The 23,862-nt window shown below is 50.8% G+C and overlaps 1 protein-coding gene across 23 annotated transcripts in view; it reads left to right on the top strand.

Annotated features, from left to right (window-relative positions):
* RPTOR (regulatory associated protein of MTOR complex 1) overlaps positions 1-23,862 on the top strand; it is a 404,605-nt gene that overhangs the window by 266,860 nt on the left and 113,883 nt on the right. For all 23 annotated transcript variants that reach the window (XR_011523252.1, XR_011523251.1, XM_008514448.2 and 20 more), the window contains 4 exons: positions 561-661; positions 1,194-1,338; positions 15,645-15,720; positions 23,134-23,235. Coding sequence is in view for 21 of the 23 variants with exons in the window: in XM_008514448.2 (XP_008512670.1) it covers positions 561-661; positions 1,194-1,338; positions 15,645-15,720; positions 23,134-23,235 (424 nt within the window). In the remaining 2 variants the exon portion in view is untranslated. The remainder of the gene's footprint in view (positions 1-560; positions 662-1,193; positions 1,339-15,644; positions 15,721-23,133; positions 23,236-23,862) is intronic.

Below are 23,862 nucleotides of genomic sequence, written 5' to 3'. Positions count from 1 at the left end.
GATCCTGACGACCACTGCACTGTGGTGCCTGACTATGAGGCTCAAAATAGTTGTTGAATGAGTGGAGGGTAAGTCAACCTTAGAGGACAGCCTTCCTTCCTCGGCTCTTGGGTTCAAAGTCCACTTCCACAGGCGGGAGCCACAGGGACGAGGCTGAGATGAAGAATCGTAGAATGTGGTGCCAACTCCTAGGTAGCAAGTGCCACCGGCCGCTCTTTGGGCGCAGTCCATGGCCCATCTCCCGGATGTGGAAACTATGAAATGGTGTGTGTTACCACTGGTTCTGGTCCACACGTCTAGGGGCACCCAAAGAAACTGCTTTTGTGTAGGTGTGGAAGGGGAAGAAAGTGGAAAATGGAGGTTGAGTCTTAAGATGTGGGATTAGAAGTATAAGAGTCTTGAAAATCACAGGCAAGGCCAGGGGGTTCTCCTGGTGTAGCCGAGCGTCTCCTGCCTCTGGCCTGAAGCTTTTTGTCTCCCTCGCCTCTTTTCTTCCCACCCTCTCCTCCCTCTGTCCCCTATTTCAGTGGTCACTGATGCAAACACACTGTGTTTCCTAGGATTCCTGGCCGGCTGAATGACAGGAGGACTCCTTTGGGCGAGCTGAATTGGATCTTCACAGCGATCACGGACACCATTGCGTGGAATGTGCTCCCTCGGGGTGAGGCTGCCTGGGCTGGTCAGCTTGGGCCCGGTGGGGCTGCTGCCTTGAGAGTCAGGAGACACTGGCCCTTGGCCGCAGGGGGGTCAGATGGAAGAAATGAGTTCTCAGGGAGGAAAGCTGAGGGGGATGAGGAGAGGCAAGAACGTAAGGAGGTGTCTTCAGGATGAAGTAAATTACCGTGTGTCAGCGCTAAGCAGTGGTGTACCGTGAGCTCCAGACACGCTCTGGTCGTCAGGACATTACTCTCTAGGCACATTCAGAGCTTACCCTTCCTCGTGATCATTGGCACTGTCCATATTTCTTAAAACTAGAGTTACTATTAGAAGACTTGTTTTTATTTTTTTGGTATTGATGAGTTGGGTTTTGGTATTTGTTCATATTTATGTATGTGTATATTGCATTGGGAAATGTGCATTCTAGTCCCAACTTGCTTGTAAAAATTTTTGATGGAAGTAAATTTGTGTATTTGGGTTTAAATGCTAGACATGAGTCACTGAAGATATGTTTTTTTTCTTTTATCTGCCCTCAGATCTCTTCCAAAAGCTCTTCAGACAGGACCTGTTGGTGGCTAGTCTGTTCCGAAATTTTTTGCTGGCAGAGAGGATCATGAGGTCATATAGCTGCACCCCCGTCAGCAGCCCGCGCCTGCCCCCCACGTACATGCACGCGATGTGGTAAGTGTCTCACCGCCGGACAGCGCCAGGCTGACAGTTAAGTTCTCTAAACAGTACGGTTTTTTTCCATTTCTACGGTAGTGCAAGTTTAATGGAATTACATGAAGCAAAATAGGAAGACTTGCCACTACTTGGAGACGTGAGTGGTGTTGACACGTAAATAAAACCCTCCCTACAGCCTCCACAGACGGCAGACCCGGTCTCCTTCAGAAGCACGGGGGCCTCGGAGGGTCCTCCCAGCCCGAGCGGGCCAGCACCGCCGGAGGCCTGACAGTTCTGTAGCTCGGGGCAGCAGAGGGCTCGCAGACGTGTTTCTGACTCTGTGGAGACTAGTATTGAGAAAAGAAACTGCCAGCTGAGTTTATGAAGTGTGTCCAAGACTGCTCCAGAGAATTTAAACCCTTGGGTTCATGACCAGTTAATTTATATGCTTGTTTCACACATGCACACACATGGACACACACACATGCACATGCACACGAGTGTGATCTTTTATGACTGTTGATCACAATTTTCCCCCAAAACTGGATCACTGCTCCTTATACTACTACAAATAACAGTAACAGTAATAACAACGTAAACTGTCTTTAATCCAGATGTCACGTCCGGAGGCGTCTGGCTTCTTCTTGTTTCCTTGCTTTTGTAATGCAGAGTTTAAGTACTAAAATGGGACGATAACAAGGAAAAATGAGTCTTAGTTACATCAATCAGTGGGAGAAACCCTAATACAAATATTTAAAAAGAGCAATTCACTTATGTTTAGCCTTAAAAGCCATTTTATGGTGCATTTTCGTGGTCAGGTCTGTTTCAGCTAGTGATTTTGTTACTCTGGCCCCTGGCCGCCTCCCGTAAGACGCTAACCACAACCCTGCTCAGAATAAGCACAACAATTTTTTTTAAAATATATGTATGACCACTTCTCCCTGACCCTGGAAACCCAGAGAGCCAAGGAGGAGTCTGTAAACTCACTGCCTCTCATCTACTCCAGGAAAATCGGGAGCTAACATTCTCATCTGTGAGACAAATCAAGATGCACTGGCCTGGCCAGAGCGCCAGGCCGCAAACAGAAAGGGTTAAACTGTGCATCATCCGTGTCCTTTGTGGGAGTTTGTAGAGTGAGATGGAGAACACTGATCCGGAGGAACACGGAAGTGGATTAGACCCTACAGAAGAATCAACGACGCGGCCGTTTGCTCCTGTGGAGACAGTGGCTGGCACAGCACCTCCCACTCCACCCCTCCAGACACGAGAGCAGGAAGAGAGAGGGTTGTTTGACAAGTTTCTGTGATGCGTAGAATGGAGACCCATGCTTCTGGAAGAGTAGATCCTCAAAACTGCCTTATTCCCTTAGGGAAAGCAATGCCTTAAATCCTGTCTATTCTGAACCAGGGTTTTATAAAGTACCTATTATAGAAAAGGAAAGGAAAAAGAGCTGCCCAGGGCCAGTGCCGCGTCTGGTCGTGGGTGAAAACCATGTGTGAGTAGGAGCTGGGCTCCACAGCAGCCGCCCAGTGTGAGGGCTGCTGGACCAAGCAGGTTCCCCCGGGGAGGAAACCGGCAGTGGACTCGAGGCGCGCTGCGAGCGAGAAATGGCCTGCGTCCTCCTCTCCCCGCCCACCTGATCCCCCAGCAATGAGTCCGCCGAAACAGTTTTATTTTTCGTGCACGTTTCTCTGGATGTGAAAATGCTTCCTATAAGAAATGCTCAGCTGCTGCACTGGAGGAGATAGTAAAGGCCAGAGCCGGTCGGAGAGCAAAGAGGACAGACAGGGCAGATGAATGGCAGGAGAAAGGGACCCAGGGAAGGAAGCAAGTAGAGACGGGGGCACCTGTCTCTTTTCATCAGCCTAGGGATCTTTCTCTAATATTGGCCTCTCAGAAGGTCTGGAAGTCTGGAATTTGTATAAGTACTGTTTCATATAAGGCCCAAAGTAACAGCAGCATCTCATAAACCCACCCATCTCTGTTAGTGATACCCTTCCATGCCAGCCTCGAGGCCGAGGAGCGTGGCCCTCTCTCCTGCAGATTAGCTCCCCGTGAATCTCATAAAGCACATCCTCGTTTGTATTTACTTGTTGTGCAGAGAAACACGAGATAACACAGCCCTCCACAAGGCCCAGACGGACATGGAGAAAGCCTGGTGGGTATTCGAGGCTCGTGGAAGTGCTAGTGATTATACATGTACATTTAGGTTTTTCTACTTTCCTGGTTCCGACCCCCCCTGGGCACTTCAGGGCTCCTCTGTGGCTAATAAGCACCCTGAAGACTTGAGTATAATCTGGTCCCTCAGCCTTCGTGGTGGCCCGTCCTGCAGAGTGCTGTCTGTGGCCTGATATTCTCCCTGCTCCCTTATAGGTGAATTCTGCTTGCTGCAGCTTATGTTCCATGGAAAGCAGACTCGGAGACGGAGGTTAGCAGTACAATGCTGTTAGAGAGGGCTCCTGGGATCACGCCCATGGACGGGGAGGTGGCAGGACTGGGCAGAGAGGAAAGTCGAGCGGTGATGCGGTCTCAGCCGACCCTCGGGGGTTCTGAGGCTGGGTGGGTGACCCTTCAAAAGTGTCCTTGTTGATGTGAGAGGGCGAGGCTGTTAACCTCCCTCAGCAAGCGGTCATCGATGCAGGCCACCCAGGGAGGGGGCAAGGAAACCTTTCTTCTGAAGGCGGACCCAGCCCCAGCACACTGGTCAGCTTCTCACTGTAAGAGAGACTCTCACCTGCCTTGTCCCAGGTTTCCGTTATCCCATTACTGTCATTTCAACAAGTCTTGCAGAGATTTGAAAGCACAGAACAGAATTTCTCTCCTCTCGAGTGTCCAGCATTCTGGCTCGCATCCAACTTATTTCCAAGAAACACGTTACCTATCCTAATCCAAAAAGAGATTGTCTTTGCAGTTGGTTTTGCAGAGCTCGTCACCAGCCCCTGCTGAGGGGCATTGTGAGCGCAGAATGGACTAGAGCAAAGTGGCCAGCAGCTCCCTGCCAGCAGGACAAGTGAAAGCCCAGTCCTGCCCGCGCCCTAGGGCTGCAGATCACCCTGTGTTCAGTGCAAGTGCGCTTTGTTAATACGAGCGAGACCTCAGGCATCAGATCGTGACCCACCGTTCCCAGTGCTCCCAGGCTGTGTTGAAAGATGCTGCCCTGCTGCCCTGTAATTGTCCCAAAAAAGGAGTCCTTCTCAGCAGAAAAGGGGGAGGAAATAGAGATACGCCCCCACTCGCGGCCCTTCCTCCTCCACGCTCCTGAACTTGTTTTGTTGTGCCTTATGGTTTTTTCACATTAGTAGTATGATTTTTTCATGGTAGTTTGATAGACGTTTCAGAGGCCTTGCAGGCTGGAGAGCCGAGGAGCCGGGAAGCGCCCCTCCTGTGCATGGACTGGCCGGGGCCGGGGGGACGGAGGGGGTGGGGAGGGCTTTACCTCCACATAGCTGAAAGAACATTATATGCTTTGGATTTTTTTTTTCTTTTTTGAACCCAAACCTGAAGTGTACCATTCTGGCAATTCACATGACAATGAAGAAACCGTTGTGTTGATCCTTCAGCCTTATAAGAAGGAGTAGTTAAGATGGCAGTGACTCACCCTGAACCTGAGCTGAGGAAAAGAGTGGTGAATTTGAGAGCCCAGGGAAACATGTGCTGAAAGGAAAAGCAAAGTAGCTTATAAATTAAATACACATGGTAAGACAATCTGTTGGCTTTTTTTCTGACGGATGTATTACTCTATTTAGTAATAAGGAATCCCTCCAAGTATTGCTAAGTGGAAAACAGAAGTTCTGCAGTCTGGAAAGAATTAAGGACTGTGTTGGTTATCTCTTGCTGAATAACAATAGTAAGCACAAATTTAGTGGCTCCAAACACACACAGTTATGATGTCGTGGATTTTGTGGGGCAGGGTCTGGGCATGGCTCATCTGGGTCCTCTGCTAAGGGTCTCTGTTGATGATCACGAACAGCCATCACCTCTCTGAATTCTGTTATTAGCAGTAAGTCACAAGTCCCGCCCACACCCCAGGGGAGGGGCTCACCTAGGAAGCAGGTGTCCTGGGGGCCACTGTTAGTCTCCATCATAAGCAGCATCTTGCCCTAAAGTGTTCGTTAACTGTGCTGGAGGCAGACAGACAGAAGGGCAGTGGGGAAATGCAGTGCAGAGGGCTTGCTGGGGGTGAGAAGAAAGTAGAGCCTGGAAAGGTGATTTGCTGTGGTCTTTACTAAGGCAAAGACATTATCTTTGGAAACAGGCAAGTCGTGGTAAGTGATCAGAAGTGGTAAATATAAAAATAATAGCGCCAGTGGCTGACTGGTTAGGTCCCTGCTGTGTCAGGCGTGTTCTAAATGCTTCACGTGCATTAAGTCATTTGCCCTCACAACAGCGCTGTGACAAGAGTATCATTATTATTAATAGCCCATTTTACAGTTGAGGAAGTGAGGCACTGAAAGGTGAGTGAGTAGCCCGCATGGCAGGGCTGGGCTAGTCTCACCCCGGATTGCTCCCTGCTGGCTCACCGGTACATGCGTGTGCGTGTACATGAGCTCCTAGACTTGAGTGAACATGTAGACACATCCCAGGACAGGAGGGCACCCACACAGACATGGCGTCTGGCAGGGGCACATGTAGCTAGTCTGGCCTCTCTTATTACAAGTGGCCGATGTGGTGTACAGCATCTCTGACACCTGTCACGAAGCTTTGCAGCATCTGGGAATGCATCTAATCAGACACTGTGAGCAGGGGGTGGCACTGCCCCCTGCCAGGCGAGGCAGGGTGACATGGGTTCTGAATCCCTGCGGCAGTTCGTGTGCCTTGCACCCATGTTTAAATCAGCCACGCCCCACTTATGGGGACAGAGCCTTGGGTCTCTCCCTCTAGCTGGACACTGGAAGTGGCAGGGCATAGCAGGCCCTCTTCTGGAATCTGGTTCGTCTTGGTGTATCCTCTCCACGAATGCCGTGCCTTGAAACCGCCTGACTCTGGACCTCTGCCCCCAGTTGTGACCCTGCTGGCTTCAGGCTCCCTGATCCCTGACCTCTGCCTTTACCAGCACACTCCCAGCTGGCAGTGCTGGACCCCAACATCTCCCATTTCACTGCCTGCCCCATCCACTTTGCCCTGAGGCTGTCTGTGACCCAGCTCAGGAGGGCGATTAAGCACACAGGTCGCTGAGGAAGAACCAAGGAACATGACCAATGAGACATGTATTTGACCAATAAAGCCATTTGTCAGAATATTAGCTGTAAAAGGGAAAAATTAGGCATAACCCTGGTACCTAACAGAATAGGGATGACATATACTTGAAAGAATGTAAGCAATCTTAAAATTATGTTTATGAAGATTATTATTATACAAAATAAATGTTAAATGACAAAAATAGAACAGCAAATCGTGTCAGCAATATAATTACATCTATGTTAGAATACATGTTGTGCATGGAAGCAAAGGCTGAACAGAACTGTAACGAGATGTTGCGGTGCTAATGCCAGCACAGTGGAATTAGGGTGAGTGTCTCTGCTTTAAAAGCGAAAGATGTTACTTTCGTGATTCAAAATCTACATGTGGACTTTTTAAGCTCTTGAAACACTTAAAGCTATTTTTTTAAACTGAGTCATTATGGTGAAGGCATTTTTTGTCAGAAATACAAAACTGGAGATAAACAGAAGAAATCATTGAGTCCTTCTTTGCATGAAAAAAATGTAACCAATAGAATTCCCTAAGGTTTAGTACCTGGACTTGATATTTTTTAAGTGTTCTGGAAAGAGCTCCATTAAAGTCCCAGGTTGGACTCATTCACATGCGTTAGACTCAGTCCTGTATTTGATGCTATACAGCAAGTAGGATTGTTCCTGAAACACCAAATTGCAGAGAGAATTTAATTTAATAAGTAGTTGCACACCCACCATGCACAGGGCACTACTCTGAGTAGACTTTGTAAAGAACATAAAAATCCATTCTAGAAAAGTATGAAATAATGCCCGAACTCTCATTGAATATCAAGTTTTGGGAACCCAGTCTGGGTGAGAGACCAACACAGCCTCTGTCTTCATGGAGCTTGAATCTAGCTGAGAAATTCTCTTACAGAAACGTGACCCAGCCTCTATAAAGGAGTGGTCTCTGATCAGCAAAGAGCCTGGGACTCCTTGGCTACTGTGCCTGAGCAGAGCCCGGGGCACTCCTGGTCCCTGAGCAGTCGGCTTGCTGGCGTTGCTGGCATTCCAGGGCAGCTTCCCAGCAGAGCTTTCTTGTCGGGTTCCTGAGCTGCTGCCCGGTTAGCTCTCATGGGCCCTGCCTGGGATCTCTGCAAAGCCTGTGGCCCTGCCCCACAGGCTCCCTCCTCCTAAGTACGCCTACAGATGCCATCCTCAGGATAAAACCATGTAGTTAGACATTGTGAAATAACACCTGTGTTATTAAAGGGGCAACTTTCAGCACAAATACTCAGGTAAATTGTAGGAACGTGGTCTAATAAGGCAGTTTGCGCCAAGCCTAGCATATCCGTGAGCCATCCAGGGCCCCCTTTCTCGTTCTCCATCACCCCTTCACTGCCCCTCTAGCACTGAGCCCGAGTCAGTTCCCTGTACTGTAGACGTTCCTGGACCTGGGCCAAGCGGCTCATGTCCAGTGTGGGGGCCTCCCCTGCATTCCCTCCTCCTGGCGCTGTTCTGTCGGAGCACAGGGAGGCTGAAGGGAGCAAAGCGCCAGCAGTGTGTGGGTTCAGGTGTGGGGATACACAGATACCAAAACTGAAGTCTGGGCCCCCAAGGGGGTTCCAGCCTGAAGAAGGGGGCGTTGCACAGTGTGTTCGCTGGTAAGCTAGAGGGAGTGAAGCTTGAAGGAAAGAGCGTCCCATGACTTAAAGAACCATTCAGAATGGCTCCCCAGAGGATAGAATGCTCAGGCCACATCTTGAAGGGTGAGAAGGAGGGGTGGGTAGGGAGAGCATTCTGGGCCTAAATGGCGAGTATGGAGGGATGGAATCCCACGAGAGGCTCCAGGGGTAGCAGGATGAGGGTGTGGTTGTGGCTGGAGCAGCGGCAAGGAGAAGAGCAGGGACTGCAGACTCCATGGCCTCATGTGCTGGGCCCGAGGCGAGCTTGGCCCTGGAGCAGGAGCCGGTGGGTCCTAAGCAGGGATGCGGAGTGCGCAATGGCGAGGGAGTGGCTGGTGGCAGGGAACTGTGTAGGAAATTGCTGGGGACTAAGTGACAGATGTGCTCTGGGCCCAGGTGGTGGTAGTGTGGTTTAGTGTGAGGAGTCAGATTTCAGAATATTTCCTCTGCTGAGACTGACAGGATTTCGTGACGGATTATATCCAGGGTATGAAAGAGAGGCTGGGCTGTGGGACCTCTGCACTGGTTCTGCTTGGAAAGCTGGGTGGATGGCCCTGCCAGTAACCAAAACTGAGAGCAGGCACATTGGTGAGTGGGAGGGTGCTGGGCAGGAGGTGGAATGAGCTCGGCCATGGGCCCGTCACGCGTGAGGGTTTCGTAGGCCTCTGGGAAACGTCCAGCGGACTGTGGGAAGTCAGAGAGACTGAAGACACAGATTCAGGGGCGCTGACATTTAGATGAGAATGTAGGTGGCTGCATTTGTTGAGTACCTACTTAGTGCCAGGCTCTTTACCAAAGGTTTCAAGTATATCTCACTAATCCTCACCACACATCCTTGAAACAGACCTTTTCTTCATTTTGTGCCTAAGGAAACTGAGGCTCAGCAGGCAGATGAGGTTTTTCCAAAGCTGCACAGTTCCTTCCTGGCTGAGAGGAAAGATGTGACATTTCCAAATCCACAGGAAACAGGCCTGTGATGCCTAGAGGTGGGACGAGATGCCCCACCCAGGCTGAGCTGAGAGTGACACCCGGGGCACGTGAGCAGATGCAGTGCAGGGTGGAGCAGATTATGGGCAAGTGAACCGTACCAGTCGTTCAGAGAAATGGGACCAGGCCACATGTTCCTGGCTTTTCCAGGTTCACGTCAAGTCCTTGCACAAACAGCTGCACATATCCCCGGCAGATACTCTAGGTCAGATAGACCAGCGTTGGGACTACGTGGGTCCTGATGTTGTGCCCAGCAGCCACTTATGGGAAAAGCCCCCACCGCGGGTGTGGAATGTGAAAAGATGGCTTTTCAAGAAACCTGCAGTGGACTGTCGAGTGGCCTGACTCCCAAAAGCACGTGGTACATTCTCCATCTGGGCAGACCTGAGGGGTGATCAGCCTCAAAGGGCTCCAGGCACAAGGAACGCCTGTGTCCCTCGTTCCCTCCTGTGGCAGACACTGCTAGGGGTCTGCGAGTCCTGCAGGGGCTTCAGTGAGGGGGACACGGGGAGGGCGAGGCTTTCAAACCTCAGAAGGAGCGCTGTGGGTTGTGCTGCAGTGTGGCGAGAGGGAGCCAGCATCATCTGGACTCAGCTTCAGCCGCAGCTCTGTGTGGCAGTTTTGCCCCACAGTGAATTTTTAAGGACTAGCCAAAATTTCATATTTTCATTTATAATTTCGTTATTCTAAAATGTTTATATCTAATATAGAAGTTAAAAAAGACATTCTGAGGACAAAACCAAACCCATGGAGGGACCAGTTGCAGCCAACAGGCTGCCCGCTAAGAACTCTGCATGAGGCCATGAATGCCCTGAGGACAGAAATGGGGTGTTCAGCTCCTTGGTGCCCTCAGGACCCCTGAAACGCTTGGTGACCGTGTGCAGTGGAGAGGGGAATTCGCGGTGATGCCGGCCCCTGAAACGCTTGGTGACCACGTGCAGTGGAGAGGGGACTCTGTGGTGGCACTGCCCCATCTGCGTCTTGGCACGGTTGCCTGGGCTCTCCTTTTGTGAGACCGTCTGGCTTTCCCTGTCTGTGTCTAAAAGTCCTCTCCAACTTGGGATCTTTTTCTGAAAGGTCTGATATCATGGCTTCGTATCTTTGTTGCTGGGAAATGCCAAATAAGTAAAACTCAAGAGTTCTTCTTACAGAAATCAGGGGTGTTGAGATTTCAAAGGAGGAAAATGACATGCAGAGAACACACGTCCTCTCCGGATGGGGCTTTTCCTAACTTCAGCGCCAGCACAAGTCTGTAGCCAAAGAGTAAATGTTACTTAGTCCCATTAAATGTTGAAGATTATACCGTTACCCTACCTTGATAGGGAATCGAATGTAAAATTCGGCTTTAGATTTCAAGAAGAAACATGATTGGGGAAACATAGGCAGTAAAAGGGAGGAAAGGCTGGGCGTGTTGCCGGTTTGTCACAGAACTCCCTCTGGGCTCAGCCTGTCTGTGGGAGCGGTGCCACAGCCTGGCTCTCCCAGAACCTGCAGCCCCTGCCCCACGCCCCCCATTCTCCTACTTCCTGTCCTCTCGCTGCCACTAAGAGCATGTGGAGACATGGGCGTTCCGGCCAGTGTGAGTTCGTTAGGCACAGAGAAAGTTCCAGGGGGCTAGTTTAGTGGTAAGTGGGCCCCCACCCAAATTACAAGTGATTGTGTTATTTTAAATGCGGTTCCCAGGCTCTCTCAGAGTGACTTAAATCCTAGTCTCCTCGCACTGACTGGCTTCCATGTCCACCTTCCGCTTCCTCCTGGGCCGCCTCAGACAGGCCTTTCCTCCTTCATGTTCACATCCGAAAACAGCTACAACACGCGCCTCTCCCACGCAGCAGGTTCCTAGCTGACGTAAGATCGTAGCTGGGAGCATTCTTGAGGAATGTCCCATCACAGTTCAGGTCATTTGAAGGAGGTCTTTGCTTCCCAGGGGAGTGTCCGTGGTGACAAAGTCTTGGTTCCATACGTGCTTTCACTCCCGCTAAAAAGTACCAAGCTTAAAGGGGAGAAGAGAGGGGAGCGTGAAGATTCTTTCTTTCCTGGGTTTTAGAGAAGGGTTCGTTTGCACTTGCATTTCCCAGAGATTGGGTATCAGCACAGCTTCAGCTCCAGAAGGCTGGACGCCCCACGCCTCCTTGAATGTGAGCAGTTGTCAAGGATCCTGATGGACTTGACGCAGCAGAGGGGAGTGGAGAGTACTCTCTTTGGGTCCCTCACAATTCCAATTGCCTGCCGACCATGGAGGCTGACTGACGGTTAAGGCTCTGTTGACAGGTGGCTTGCACCAGAGGGACAGGGCACTTCCCGGGGTGTCATGGCACTCGGGCTAAAATTTCACAAGAAGCCCTCTAATTCACCTGTGCTGCCACGTTGTAGATCTAGGGAGGAGGAAACCAGTCTGCTGTGAACAGCTTTTGTTTCTTTGTAAATCCTTCAGAATGGTTTTGTGCAAAGTCAGAGATCAGAAATACTTGATGTAAATACTGGGTAGTGGAGCTGTGGGGCGTGCAGCCACAGCCCATCGAGGGACACTAAGTTGGTTACAGTGGAGAGACGCTCAGATGGGTCCCCTCCTCCTCTGGAGGGAGGTAGAGGTCGTGGTTGAAATACAGGTTAGTTGGTAACTCAGAATCCAGTGGCTGTCCCACAGAGCCTGAGTGGGAGGAGTTGGGGACCCAGGCTTCCCCCGTGCTGGACACCCGCCACGCCTGCAGTGGCTCCCCCTCAGGAGGCACGGCACATTTCCCCTCTCGCCCTGTGGCAGTGTCTACTGCTCCTCATCCAGGGAAGCTGGGTACGTGGTGTCCATCCTGGGTAGCAGGGGCCCAACTCAAACTCCTGTCCTGAAAGGAGGTGGGAGAGCAGCTGCAAGCAACAGGCAGTGGGCTTGTAGCAAAGACCGTGAGGCACAGACACCAGGAGGGTTGTGCTCACCTGTGCTTAGGTTTTGCCAACTGCCACTGAGGTCTGAGGTGGCCCGGGTGCTCAGCGCCGGTGTGGGCTCCCTGCTACTCAAGAGTTACCATGGGCTTTCAGGAGAGCTCATTCCTGTGATGAAACACTTCCGAACAATGCCATGGCTTTCTCCCCTCCTCATAAATAGACCAAAGTTTGTATGTCCCCCGGGAGCGCACAGCCAAGGTATTCAGAGCATTTGGAATAAATAATTTACCATCTAGTGATTATGTTCCTTGAGTGGTGATGGAGAGGTTGAATTTTTAGCAGGGGGAAGAAGGGAACAAAGCCTAACAAAAAGTGAGGTTAAAACAAAGTAATAAACATTTACACTTTGCTTCAGGCCGGGGGCGCAAATGATGAAACGTCGGAGCCCAACTCCTGTTGAATTTTTGATGCGAAGCCATCGGGGAGTCGTTCTCCTTCACTTTCAATTTCAGCAGGTCCTGAAACCCTTGCATTTCTCCGCGGTAATAACCTGTGCTTTCTGTTCCCATCGAGGGTGCCTCGCCCGCTGATGGATCAGTGCAGATGGAGGCCGTGTGCTCCTGGAAGGCTTCCTCCCAGCCCACTCCCTGGGCGTCTGCCATCTGAGGCCTGTTTCCTGAAAACCCAGGCTCTTGCCCGGGTGGCACGTTTTCCAGGCAGTGATTCATCTGGCAGCCCACAGCTCAGAGCCCCACTGCTCCCAGCTGCCGGGGGGCGGGGAGCCCTGCAATTCAGATTAGCTGGTCACGTTAATCGCAGCTCCCCTCCCTCCCAGATCTGCTCTGAACACTCCGAACCTGCTTCTCCCTCTCGGGGAGCACAGCGGGCTGTGGGAAGTGTGAATGCAGACACCTCCCAAGTTGGGTGCTTGCCTGGGTGCCAGAACGCGCAGAGCGGCGCCTCCAGCTCGCCACCACGGCCTCAGGATTCTCCAGGACTCACTTTCCCACTTTCCCTTAGTGAGAATCCCAAATTAAAACTCCAAGTTCATCTTGATTTTACCCTAGAAAACGCAGCTAGTTTTAATCAACTGATGAAACGCTCAACACAAGATACTGTTGTGTGCTGTTAAGAAGGTTGCCATATAATTTTAGAGTTTACCAAGAACTCCAGGGACCTCTAATCTGACCTTTTCCTTTTGTAGAAAATAAACAACCAAAGGCCCAGAGAGGGAATGAGCCGCTGGCCGCGATGCCGGCTCTAAGCTTGCCCAGCGCCACCCACTGCTCTCTCCCCGGCCTTTACTTAGGGTGCACTGGCCTTCACGGTGTGCTGGTGATGTGTTTGACCATTTGGTATTCAGCAGGTCTTAAGAGTTCCCACACGTTCCTTCTCTTCTTCCGTCCACCTGTGAGCCTTGAGCAAATCTCTCTTCCTGTCTCACTGGACGGCCTGCCCTCCAGTCCTGGCCCTGATGGCTTCTCGCTGCTTCCTCCCAGGGACCTGAGCAGCCCTCTCCACCGCGCTTCCTTCCACGTCGCATCCTCCACGGAGCCTCTGTGTACAAACAACAGCATACCTTCTGGGCTGCTTCTCCGGCATGGAAACGTGCAGTGGTTGAGGACACGGTCTCCCAGTGGTGACCTGGGTGGGAGCAGCCCTTAGGAGCCCTCAGGCCAAATGGTGACAGCATGGGTCACACTTCTCAGGATTATCACCCCTGGTCCTGCTGCAGCTGCCCCAGTTTTTGTCTCTCTCTGGGAAGGGCTGAGGAGGCGCCGTGGACCTGCTGGAGGAGTCTCTCCCCAGGGCCGCCTGCTTCTGATGCTTTGTCTAGAACACCCCAGCCAGGACCTCGGGAAAGGGCGGGGACAGTTCTAACGGGTTACAATTCTTTTTGCCTCATGACTTTGATGAGATGGGGCTGAAAGAGGGCATGTAGACCCACTTCATGGAAGGCGCGGCTGGAGGTGCCTGCTGCGTAGTGGCTGTAGCCAGACTGCCCAGGGCTCAGAGGGTGGCTTGGTGGCCAGCTGCCCCACCCTCTACTTCACCCCTCACCTTTCCCACTGTGCACACTTCCTTCTTCTAACTCTTGAAGTTGAAACTTTTTTTGATTAAATTCAAGGAATCTTTATAGAGCTTAATTGCAATAATTGACTTTGCTTCTGTCTTAACAACGAGTAAAGACCTCCCTTGGCGCTGCTGAGTAACCATCTCGCCTGCAGTCGGGGCACTTACTGAGCACGTGGGAGCTATTTATGGCCCGCACTTTGAGGCACTTTTGATTATCTCCTGATTGCCTCTTAATTAGATTGGTGGGGGAAGGGCATCTGTGCAAAGGGAGCCAGTCTGTGAAAAATGAAATATATTTCATTTATTTGGATAATGGAGAAGAGTTCTTTAGTCTTTTTGTTCATCTTAGATGTTTTCTGGATTGTTAAGTTTTTGATTCTTGTTTTGCTACTTTATGAAGACCTCGTGAAAAGGTGCCCTCTTACACAGAAACCCATACCCTCCTTAGTCTAAATAAGCATCATGGAATCCTTGAGTCTCTCAGGAAGTCGCCCGGGAGAAGAGAGTGCAACACCAGAAACGAGATCCCTTGCACTGATCATCACTTTGTTTCCACGAGGAACATCTTTTTGAAAGAAAGGGAGAGTAAGAGTGGAAGAATCCTTGTATCCAGGGGAATCTGTGGCCGTAGAGAAAGGGAGGTGATTATTTGCATCCAGTTTAGGATTAACGTCAAGTGTTGTGGCAGGAAACAGCAGCTCTCTGTGAGTGTCCCTTGCTCTGTGTCAGCAACCCTTCCAAATTCTTCCTGTTATCTCAGGGTCTCACAAGGACCCCGTGAGGGGCACACAATTGTTAGCCCATTTCACAGATGGTGGAACTGACCCTAGGTAGATGAAGCCACAAGCACAAGGCCCTAGAGCCAGACTGTTGAGTCAGCACTGCCCACTTTGTCAGTGTGCTGAGCCAGGTCCCGAGGCCATAAGAAATCTGTGGGGAAGATGGCCAGGTTCACTCATCAAAGAGACTGTTGCCTTTCCACTTAAACAAGCACAGCCTGTCCCGTCCCTGAGTGGTTTGTGCTGGGCACAGGTCCAGACCAGGCAGGGAGGGGTGCTGGGGCCTAACAGTGCTGGCAACACCAGAGGGTCCACAGGCAACCCCCCTTCTCCTGGCGCCATGCTGGCCCATTTCTGATGGAGCGCCTTGGCCTGACTCCAGCATTTCATGGCGCGTTTGTGTGTGACGCTGCCATTGTCCAGCCACCACCGTGCCACAACTGCTCCATTGGCATGGGCAGGTTGCCGGCCAGGTGCGCTCAGGTCAGGGGCAGAAACCACCTTAGAAAGTGGAGTCAGTCTCTTTGTTTTTTCCAAGCTTTTTTCTCCTTTTAATTTGAAGAGGAAAGATGTCACAAACAGTGGTTTAGTGTGCTGCCAGACGCGTGGTCCTGCTTCTCCCTTGCCCTCCACCAGCGGTGGGCCACAGCTTCACCCGGGCTCAGCTGCCCACGGGCACCATCCACTGCTCTGCTCTGTCCCGGGCCGCTCCTGGGTGAAGTCCGTCAGTAATGCTCTGTGGGCCTTCCTCTCTCTTCTCTCCCCAGGCAAGCCTGGGACCTTGCTGTCGACATTTGTCTCTCTCAGCTGCCGACGATCATCGAGGAAGGCACTGCATTTCGGGTGAGTCCCTCCGAGGGCATCCTGCATGGTCCTCTGTGGTGGCTACTTCTCTGAGCACCTGGTCTGCAAAGCCCCCAGTTGGGGTGTGGCGCCCAGGACTCTGGGGTGTCAGAGATTTCATTCACTTGCCTGGGAAAAGATGCACTTAGCCAGAAGTTGAAAAGATTGCATCAACCAGGGGTTAAAATGAGGTTTTGAAATGGTCACTTCTTTAAAAATATCTTCTCTTAAAATGTTGCTGTGTTGGCTCTTTCCTTCATGTGCACCCCAGTCCCGTGTTCCACCCTTTTAACTGTGAACAGATTAGGGTTACCCCAGGGTGTGTGACTCTTGGCCCTGCTGCCCCGTGGCCAGTGCCTGGAAACCTCGAGGGTATAGTGCTCAACCTGAGGGAGTGACTGCTCCACAGGCCACGTTTCCTGGATGCTGGTCTGGTGCTGGGTGAGTGAATCTCATTTTACTCACGGCACCTACGGGGAATCCACTCCAGCCGGGTCTTCGCAGCAGCTCACCAAGAACCCCTTTTGCTTTTCCTGCCATGCAACTCCCTTCATTGAAGATTCATTTACTGAGTGTTTGTTGTGTGTTAGACACCAAGTCTCAGAGCACATGAATAAGATCTGGTCCTCCTTCAAGAAACCCCTGAGAAAAGAGGAGAGTCACACCCATTGAGTTAGAGCGCAGTTAGAGACAGGCGGGGGTGTGGGGAGCAGAGGGGCCCGACGGCCGCCTGAGGGCTGGGGAAGGTGCGCAGGTCTGGGAGAAGCGGCGGAGCCAGGAGCAAGCAGGGCAGCTCCAGGTCACCCAGTGTAGCCGAAGTGAGTCGGGGTGGGGCTTGAGGGTCATAGGCACCTGGCCTTTTCTACACGCACCCTCATCTCTGGCCCCACTTGAGAGGCTCCAGTGGGCAAGTTAGCCCTGCTGTGCCTCAGTTTCCTTGGTTTACAGGGGAAATGATAGTGGCATCTAATTCATGGGGCAAGCGCGGACACAAGGAGTTAAGATAGGTCGAGTACCCAGGACAGAGCCTGGCACAAGGTACGTGCTGGACCAGAGTTCCTGACCCTTAGTGTACTCACACGGGGGTCACCAGTGCCAGCACGTCACGTGCTTGAGCCAAGGTCAAAGGCACCCACTTCCGGGAAAGGTTAAGCTCACTGCAGAAGTGATTAACTGTTAGCGTGCGTCACGGCCGCCAGGGAAGCTTTTAACCTACTCAGCCAGGGGCCTGGGAGGTGTGCGTGTGTGTGTTCGTGTGTGTGCACACACTGGGGGTTGTACATGTTTGTGCGTGTATATGGGGGTGTGTTGTGTATCTGGGGAGTGTGCATGCACATGTATGTGTGTGTGCATTTGGGGTGTATTGTGCATGTATGTGTCTGTATCTGGGGGGCTGTGTGCACCTATATGTGCTTGTACGTGTGTGCGTGTGTGTGTGTATTAACCGCTCGGATGATTTTGATACCCCTTGGGGCTGAGCTAAGAGGCTCTCCCTCTTTATTGCTTGAATTTTTTCACATTTGACTATGAAAATTTTTAAGCTTATAGCAAAGTTGCAAGAATTTTATAATGAGCACATATTTTCCCACCACTTAGTTCTACCATTAACATTTACCATGCTTGCTCTAGCATCTCCTTCTCCCTCCCCATCTCCTTCCCATCTCCATCCGCATCCTCATCCCCATCTCTCTCTCTCTCTCTCTCTCTCTCTCTCTCCCTCTCTCCCTCTCCATCCATCCTCTTTTTTTTAATGCACTTACCAGTCAGTCGCAGACTCCCTTGCATTTTAAACCCTGAAGTGGGAGCTGATAGCTTTCACTGGCTCTCACCAGTGTGTTTGGCACTGCCCATTGGGCCCCTTCCCCATAAACCCTAAACTCTAAGGCAGGGCAGGTCTGGTGCACAGTCACAGACCTCTGTGGCGACAGTCTCGGCCCCACTCCCTGCTGCACTGCGCCTCCACTCCACCAGGCGGGCCTCCCGTGTGCCCAAGCTCTCAGAGGGAGGACAGGCCCTGCCGCTGCAAGCCTGTGTTTGGAAAGCCTCGTGGGACTTTGGCTTTCTGTACTGTGTGCATGGTTTTACTGTATGCTATTAAGGGACCAGGATTATATACTCTCGCAGAAATAATACAGTTTCTGTAGTACCCTCCTTCTGCTCCAGTGCCAGCTGTCTTTCCAAGGATCTTAATACTTCATTTCTAATCTACTAGAATCAATATTCTGCTTTTGGGGGTAATTTCACCCAATCAACACGGGGAAGGGGTAACTGATGTAGACCACGTGCTATCTTTTTTATTTTGTTTTCACTTTTTCAGAAGCATAACATACGTGCAGAAAATTGCTTATGTCGTAAGTGCAGCGTGATGAATTTTTACAAGTTGTAACCAACAGACAAACCAAGCGGCAGCACGTCAGAAGCCCCCTTCCTGCCACCTTCTGGCCACTGCTTTCCCTGTTGCGTGTTTTTGTCCTTGGATAAATGGAGCCTACAGAATGGAGCCTTTGTGTGTGGCCACTTTCCCTCACCGCTGTTTGCTCCGTGTAGTTGTAGCTCACTCTTATCACAGTAAATACTTCAAAGGTCGTTTGTCCATCCTGTGGGCGTTTTGAGTTTCCAGGTGTGGCCCTCACCAGCAGTGCTGGCCAGTGCCAGGCCGAGTCACCGGAGCCTGAGGCGAAAGGAGAGATCAGTGATACTGAGCCTGTCTTTGTTTGAAATTTCGATATTTTGTTCATTATGGATTTTTGCATTAATTATTAGTTTTTAAATACTGCATTAAAGTATTTTTTATCTCGATTACTGAGGTTTTGGTGCCCCCTTAAATTTTGTGCCTGAAGCAAATGCCTCACTGGCCACGGGCTGGGTGCTGCTATTCCTTACACGGCTTTGGTGCACTGGGGTCAGGTGTCTACACTAGCAGGGAAACTGCTGGTCACCGGGTGCACATATGTTCACTTTTGGTAGATACTATACAGCTGGTTGTCCAAAGTGGTTCAATCGGTTTACACTCCTGCCCGCAACATGTGAGAGTTTTAGTTGCTCTGCATCGTCATGAATACTTGATATTGTCCACCTTTTTTTCCTTTTGGCTATTCTGGTTCAGTATGAAAAGGCATTTCTTTGAGATTTTATCTTCTATTTCCCCAGTGGTTAATAGTGTTAATCACTGTTTTGGTTTTTTTATTGGCCATTTGAATATCCTCTTTTATAAATTGCCGTTGAAAAAATTCAAGTTTTTTGACCATTTTTCTTTTATGTTGTCTGTTTCTTACTAATTTGTAGTGGTTCTATATATACTGTATTCTGAATACAAATCCTTTGTCATGCATTGTGAATATCTTTTTTCACTGTATGGACCTCATTTTCACTTTTTAAATGTTTTTTCTTGTTGAACAGAAGTTTCTTGTTTTAACATAATCCAATTTACCCATTTTTCCTTTTATGGTTAGGGCTTTTGTATCCTGTTCAAGAAATCTTTGCTTACTCTGGACAAACATGCCTGAGATGATGTTCTCCTCTTTTTCTTCTGAAAGCTTTATCTTTTTACCTTTCACATCCAGACCTGCTGTCCACCTGGAATTTACTGCATACGGTGCGAGGTTGGGGTCAAGATACATTTTTTTCACACATGGATATCCAACTTACCCAGTGTTATTTACATTGAATCAGGGGACCATATGTGTGGGGCTGTTTCCAAGGTCTCTGTTCCACTCCACTGGTCACTTTGTCCTTGCGCAAATACCAGGCAGGCTTGATTATGAAAGCAGTTTTGATTGAGATTACGATGGATCCATAGATGGACCTAGGGGACCTTGACGTCTGTACAGTATTGAGTTATCTTATCCATAAACATAGCTATAAATGGTATTTTTTAAAATTTTCACTTTGTTTTCTCATTCTTTACGTATATATTGTTTACAAGTCATTTTGTATAGCAACTTTACTAAATTCACTTCTTAGTTCTAATAATTTTCCTATATATTACTGGCCTTATCTTAAAACCTCATTTTCAGATACACAAAAGGAAAGCCTGGCATGTATGTCAATCTCCCAGAGTAGCAGTTGGAAGTGCGGGGTTGTAATCAGCAGGGAAATGGAGCCCTGTCATCACTGATGCTTGTCGCGCTAGGAAGAGCAGTGGGGAGGATTCGCACACCGTGGGAAGTCTGGGTGACTGACTCTCTCAGGAGGGTTTACACAGAACCCTTCTGTAGGCTGAGTGGTCTGATAGGTGGTTGGCATTTGAACGCTCTTAGCCACTTCGCTTTTTCTTTTTTTGTCTCCTCTTAAGCAGTGAGGTCATCAAAAGTAGCGAGTGTATCGGGACAGACACGGCCAGTATCAGTGTGTTTGGACCAGGGAGGGCAAGTGAGAAGAGTGGGAAGATTAACTAGCTTTTCTCTCTCACAACAATGGAAGCGGAAGTCTGAGTGGGTTAGCCCCAGTGGCCAGGCCTGGCTCTGCACCCAAGCTGGACTTCCTGCTTTCAGTCCATTGCACTTGGTGCCTGTTCTCAGACCCTCAGGCCTGCTGACACGTGGGCTGACAACAGAGCAGACCACCTGGCATCAGAATTGTCCTGGGAGGCCCTGGATGCATGGCTGCATGACTCACAGCCTCCACCTACCACATGTGAGAGCTCTCCTCCAGAACCTTCATCCTGGGTTCCATTTTCTTCCCCCAAGAATCTGAATGGTAGCTCTGACACACTGTGGACAGAATCTTGGAGATTTGGCCCAAAACAGCAGCTCTGTGAGTCATCGTTAGATGCACATGGGGCAGCTCCTGAGCTGTTTTGTGTGGCGTTTTTTAAAATGCTGAGCTGCGCTTGTGTTGGGAGCCTGCTCGGGTTTCTCAGCTCCCCCATGGCTTTAAGGAGTATGGCAAACCTCACAGCAGACCGATGGCAAAGGCTGGTCCTTCTTTGTTAGTTTTAGGTGAAAAGATCAGGAATATTTGTCTTTTTTTTTTCGTGAAGCAGTTTGTCCATCAATGAGCAACATGTGAACATTCACAAAGTGAAAATTAATATGGAACGAAGGACGAAAGAGGGAATTATCTGAATTGTCTGACTTTCCCTCACTCAGTGTAACTGTGTTCTCACCAGATGTGGGGAGCGGGCGCTTAACAAGATGATTGTTTTTAAACCAATTTATGAATAGTTCACACTTCAAAAAAGGAAAATCACTTTGGGGGCTCCATTTCACTTCACAGGTTGCCCCCCAAATTTGATTAACTTGATGTAAGCTGACTCTGCAAGAACTTGAATCCCTAAGTGGTAAATGTCCTCTCCTGAATTCTCACGTGACACTGACTTTGTTATGGGTGCACCATGGCCCTGGCCAGCAGGCTCCTCTGTGGAAGGCGTGGAGGAAGCACGCCTGGAGTTTGCCTTACGTGTCTGCTGAGGCCCCACCCATGGCTTAAAGTTGTTCACATGCACGTGGCCACATGTGTCCACATGCGCTGGAACCCGTGGGTCACAGCCCGCATCCCTGCCTTCCTACTGGCCCTTCCTTACACATAGACACACCTCTGCAATGCAGCCACCTGCTTTCCCCCTTGGAAACAGAGAAAGTAGAGAGAGAGGCTGGTGGATGGGGGCAGAGATTTGTAATTTGGAGTTCTTTTTATTTGGGGCTCAAGAGAGGCAGCACTGTGTATGAAGAGAAAATAATTCTGAGACAGAAAAATGCAGCAGTCCTTCCACTACTTGACTACTCTGTTCCCAGACCTCTGTCCGACGGCCTGGTCCTCCCTGCTCCCTGAGCTTGCCTGGTCCTCGTCATTCGGTAAAACGCCCTCCACATGGCCAGCGTCAGGACAGACCGACCTAGACTCCCCCACCGCTGCTGTCCAGCTTGTCCCCTCCTTCACTCCGACGGCACTGTGCTCCAAGCTCACCAGCACCGAGGCCCGTGACTCTATCGCCTGCTGCCTCCCTCGCCCCACTGACCCCAGGCCAGGGCTTCTGTTGTTCTCACATGCCCTCTGCTCCCTTCACCCCCAACTCCATGGTCCCTGAGTCAGTCCACGCCTGCCCACTCTGAGCCTGCACCCCGACCCTAAGCTGTGCTCGTGAAACCCACTGGACCCTGATGTGCTCACTGTCCTTGAGGGGCCTTGAACACTGCCTGATGGTCTGACTGGACGTTCTCCTCAGTTCCTTCCCATTCCCGCTCCCATCTGCACTCTGGCCAACACCAGCACCTCCTCCCTGACGATACCTCACTGGGAAGGAGAAGTGAAAAGTGAACCTCTACGCATCACCCAGCACACCTGCCTATATCCCTGTGCCAGGCGCATCTGCTCTCCCGTCCCCATTCCCCGAGAGCTGCTCGTCCTCCCAGCAGCACCAGCCCTGCACCTGTGCGTCAACATCCGCCCAAGGACGTCACCCAGCAGCCCCCACTTTACCTGATCTCTCTCATCAGCTTATAAATGTGCCGTCTTCTCCCATCTTTAAATAAAACTCCTGATCACTTGATCCCCTCCCCTCTGCTCCCTCTCCATTTCTCTCCTTCCCCTTTGCAGCCGAATTCCCTCAAAAAACTCCCTGTACTTGAGTCTCCAAATTCTCTTCTCTTCTCCCTTGAAGCCACTCCAGTTGTGCTTATGCTCGCTCCCACCCTGAGGCTGTTCTTAATAGCCTCCAGTGACCCCTGTGCTGCTGCACCAGGCATGGTCAGCCCTGAATCTTAGCTTGCCTGACCCACCGGCAGTCTTTGACACTGTGCACACTTCTCCTCACACTCTGCCCTCTCTTGGCTTCCTGGCCACCACCCGTTCCTGCCCTCCCTCTGCTGGCCTGGCCCTTGCTGGCTCCTTTGCTAGCTCCATGTCACCTCCTTGGCCTCTTAACTAGTGGAATCACCAGGGATCAGCCCAGAGGTCCTTCTCTTTCTCACTTAACTTTTAACTAAGGTTCTCTCTCCAACCCACACGTCTCTCCTGAACTGCAGGCTCATATCATCCATCACCCCTTGATGTCTTCACTCGGATGTCCAGTAGGCATCTTAAACTTGATGCGTCCAAGGCTGAATTCCCCACATTCTCCTCCCAAATGTGCTTCTTCCACAGTCTTCTCAGCTCAGTTCATGGACCCCACCCTTCCTGGTGCTCAGGGCAAGAGCCTTGGAGTTACCAGCTCCTTTTCTCTTACCACATCCACTCCGTTCACACCTCCTGCTGGCTCTACCTGTGTAACACATCAGGGGTCCGACTGCTTCTCACCACCTCCTCTGCTACAATCCTGGCCCGTCTTCTCTCACCTGGATGGTTGGGGCAGTGCAGAGTTGGTGCCTTAAAAAGACGTGGGACTGAATTGATGGGTGGGGTGAGTGTATAAAGGCAAGGCTGAATAAGAAATGGCAGGTCCCTCACTAACTCCCCACTCTGCCTTTCTCACAGCACAGTCCGTTCTTTGCTGAGCAGCTGACCGCATTCCAGGTGTGGCTCACAATGGGCGTGGAGAACAGGAACCCACCTGAACAACTTCCCATTGTTTTACAGGTGAGTTTCTTCAGATCGGGCCAGACTGGCTAAGTGTATCCCAGGGAAGGAAGCTAGAAAACTCCACAGCCTCCCGGGGACTAGTTTATCCAGGGATGAGTGTGAGGGTATGTGACACACAGCCCTCTCCACTGTCCATGGCCATGCCCTGGGCCAGATGGCATTTGTGGGAAAGAAATCACACAGACCCATCACCGGCATTGGAGCTGACTGCATACTTACTCCTAAAGGGCTTTCCCTGTAAAGTCACTGCCCCCTCCCCCACCCTCAATTAAATCCTAATTGGGGTGGCAGTCAGCGCCCTCCCCATCTCCCTGTGTACGCGTCAGGGGGCATTGATGGAATGCTGCTGCAAACAAGCTTCACTTGTTTCCGGTACGGGCTCTCAGCATCGGTGCCATTCTTTTTGGAAGGACATGAGATGCCAGTCAGCCCTGGGAGAACAGGGATGAGGAGCACTGAGCAAATTGCAAATGGGCCATGTGGGCTCCAGGCCAGGCACCTGTGAGTTATTGACGAAGTGGCGTGACCGCCTGGACCAGGAGCCATTCCACTCCCTCTCTGTGAGGGTGTGTTGGTGCAGGTGCCATTGCACTTTCTGGGGGTGCTGGCAAGTGCCAGTCACTC

This window comes from Equus przewalskii, chromosome 10, assembly GCF_037783145.1.
Source record: "Equus przewalskii isolate Varuska chromosome 10, EquPr2, whole genome shotgun sequence".
Lineage (NCBI taxonomy): Eukaryota > Metazoa > Chordata > Mammalia > Perissodactyla > Equidae > Equus > Equus przewalskii.
Note: the sequence above shows the minus strand (reverse complement) of the source record. Positions and strands in the feature narration are given on the sequence as shown.